At 61.1% G+C, this 2,634-nt stretch overlaps 1 protein-coding gene across 1 annotated transcript; it reads left to right on the forward strand.

Annotated features, from left to right (window-relative positions):
* Nucleotides 1-371: 371 nt before the first annotated feature.
* LOC112841431 (phospholipase D3-like) lies at nt 372-2,634 on the forward strand. The gene is given in 7 exon segments (XM_029964843.1): nt 372-593; nt 730-930; nt 1,021-1,326; nt 1,803-1,811; nt 1,813-1,857; nt 1,859-1,907; nt 2,444-2,634. Coding segments are annotated over 7 exon segments (1,023 nt in total).

A 2,634-nucleotide genomic window follows, 5' to 3' on the forward strand; every position in this document is an offset into this window, starting at 1 on the left:
AGGAAAACTGGCTTTATTTAACCTGGCGAAGTTCCAATTCGCTATGAATTTTCTCATAAAAGTTATGAGAAAAGGTCCCTTCGGGTAAAGCGGGATTGGAGATTCCCTCCAAAGTCCCCCAAACCTCAACCCAGACCAAAGGTCACACCCCCCCAGATTAGGCTCCAGAACTCCCTTCCTGCACCACATGTGAATGTTGGAAGGCCGCAGTATTGGCCCACACCTCTACCCTTCCCGGAGGATTGTGACTCCAGCATTCATATCTGGTCAAGGGTAAAGAACTTTTGAGCGTCCTTCCCTATCCCTGGGATAGGAACCGCGCATACTCTCTCTCTCAACGCACTTAGGTTGCTGGTTGACTAAGGAAGTGAATGCCACCACTCAAGCGATTGAGGGCCTGCTGGAGGACACCCAAAAGCTTAAAGAGGTTAGCTTGCAAAATCGAGCAGCCATTGATTTCCTTCTTCTGGCACACGGCCACGGTAGACCTGCCGCGCCTCACCGGCAGCATCCTGCACACCAAATTCTGGCTCGTGGACGGTCAGCACCTCTACGTGGGCAGTGCCAACATGGACTGGAGGTCCCTCACCCAGGTGGGTGGGGCTGGATGGGGTGGGGAACCCAACAGAGGGTGCTGAACCCAATGGGGTGACCCCAAACCCAACAGCTTGGCCCCAAACCCAACGGGGTTGCCCCAAACTCAACGGAGTGACCCCAAACCCACCACAGGTAAAGGAGGTCAGTGCCACTGTCTACAACTGCAGATGCCTGGCCCAAGACTTGGCCAAGATCTTTGAGGCCTACTGGGCCCTGGGTGTGCCGGGGGCCTCCATCCCATCCCCGTGGCCAGAGAATTTCTCCACCTCCTTCAACCTGAAGATGCCGCTGGTGCTGACACTCAGTGGCACCGACACCGCTGTCTACTTCTCCGTACACACCCCACCTGCTGGGGATGGGGGGTCACGTTGGGTCCTGTTGGGTCACGTTGGGTCATCCCCCCATCCTGGGCGCCCCCGGCAGAGCTCCCCTCCCCCGCTGTGTGCTGAGGGCCGCACTGCCGACCTGGACGCACTGCTGGACGTCATCAACGGCGCCGCTGCCTTCGTGGATGTGGCGGTGATGACTTACCTGCCCGGCACCGAGTTCTCACGGCCCGAGCGCTTCTGGCCACCTATCGACAAACAGCTGCACCGGGCCATGGTGGAGAGGGGCGTGGCTGTGCGGCTGCTGGTGGGGTGCTGGGAGCACAGCAACCACCAAATGTTCCCCTTCCTGCACTCCCTCGCCGCCCTCGCCAACGGCGGCACCGGCTTCGACGTGCAGGTGGTGGGTGACAACGGGAGGGGGGACACGGTGACCAAGGTGGGGGGATGACTGGCCTTGGGGGTGACAGTGACGTTGGGGGGGTGACAGTGGCCTTGGGGGGTGATGGTGCCATTGGGGGGGGTGACAGTGACAGTGAGGGGGTGACGGGGGTGACAGTGACGTTGGGGGGGTGACAGTGGCCTTGGGGGGTGATGGTGCCATTGGGGGGGGTGACAGTGACAGTGAGGGGGTGACGGTGACCTTGGGGGGATGACAGTGCCATTGGAGGGGTGACAAGTGGCCTTTGAGGGGTGATGGTGATGTTGAGGTGGTGACAGTGTCCTTGTGGGGTGACAAGTGGCTCTGGTGGGGGTGACAGTGCCATTGAGGGGGTAACAAGTGGCCTCGAGGGGTGATAGTGCCCTGGGGGGTGTGGCAGACCCCTGGGGGGGTGACGGCCCCTTGGGGGGGGTGATGGTCTCCTGTTGCCCCCCAAGAGGCTGTTCCTTGGTGCCGAGGACCCCCGTCATTTCCCGGATCCCCTTCGCGCGCGGGCATTGAACCGCAAAAGTACATGCTGACAGACAAGGCGGCCTACGTGGGTCAGGTGATGGGGGTCGGGGGGTCTGGGGTTCTCAGGGCGTTACTGGGGGGCTCTGGGAGGGGAGTTTGGGGGTTCCCTCCCTTCTTTCCCTCCCTTACAATCACAAAAACTTCCACCCTGATGATACCCCTAAAACCCTCCTTGGTCTCCGCAAGCCTGGACCCCCCAAACCCCTCCCAGGACCCCTAAAACCCATCCCTAGTCCCCTAAAACCCATCCCAGCCCCTCCAACCCTGTCCCTGGACCCCTCAAACCCCTCCCCGTTCCCCTTAAACCCCTCCCTGACCCCCCTCGCCTCATTCCAGCACCCTGAAACCCCTTTTAGGCTCCCCCCAACCACTCCCTGGACCCCCCAAACCCCTCCCTGGACCCCTTTAAACCCATCCCAAGTCCCCTAATACCTATCCCAGCCCCTCCAACCCCATCCCTGGACCCCCCAAACCCCTCCCTGAGTCCCCCAGACTCATTTCTAGATCCCCAAACCTCTCCCTGAACCCCTCGAACCCCTTCCCTGACCCCCCCGGTGCCCCCCAGGCACATCCAACTGGTCGGGGGACTACTTTGAGTGCACAGGGGGCTTGGGATTGGTCATGGCCCAGCCTGGAGGTGGCTCTGGAACGTTCCGGGAGAAGCTCCGTGCCCTTTTCCAGCGGGACTGGGTGTCCCAGTACAGTGTCGACATCAGAGACCCCCAGCGCTGGGGGAGCCGCTGCGGCACAGAGTGA

The sequence above is a fragment of the Manacus vitellinus genome, unplaced genomic scaffold (genome assembly GCF_001715985.3).
Source record: "Manacus vitellinus isolate BGI_N305 unplaced genomic scaffold, ASM171598v3 ctg7180002428886_pilon, whole genome shotgun sequence".
Lineage (NCBI taxonomy): Eukaryota > Metazoa > Chordata > Aves > Passeriformes > Pipridae > Manacus > Manacus vitellinus.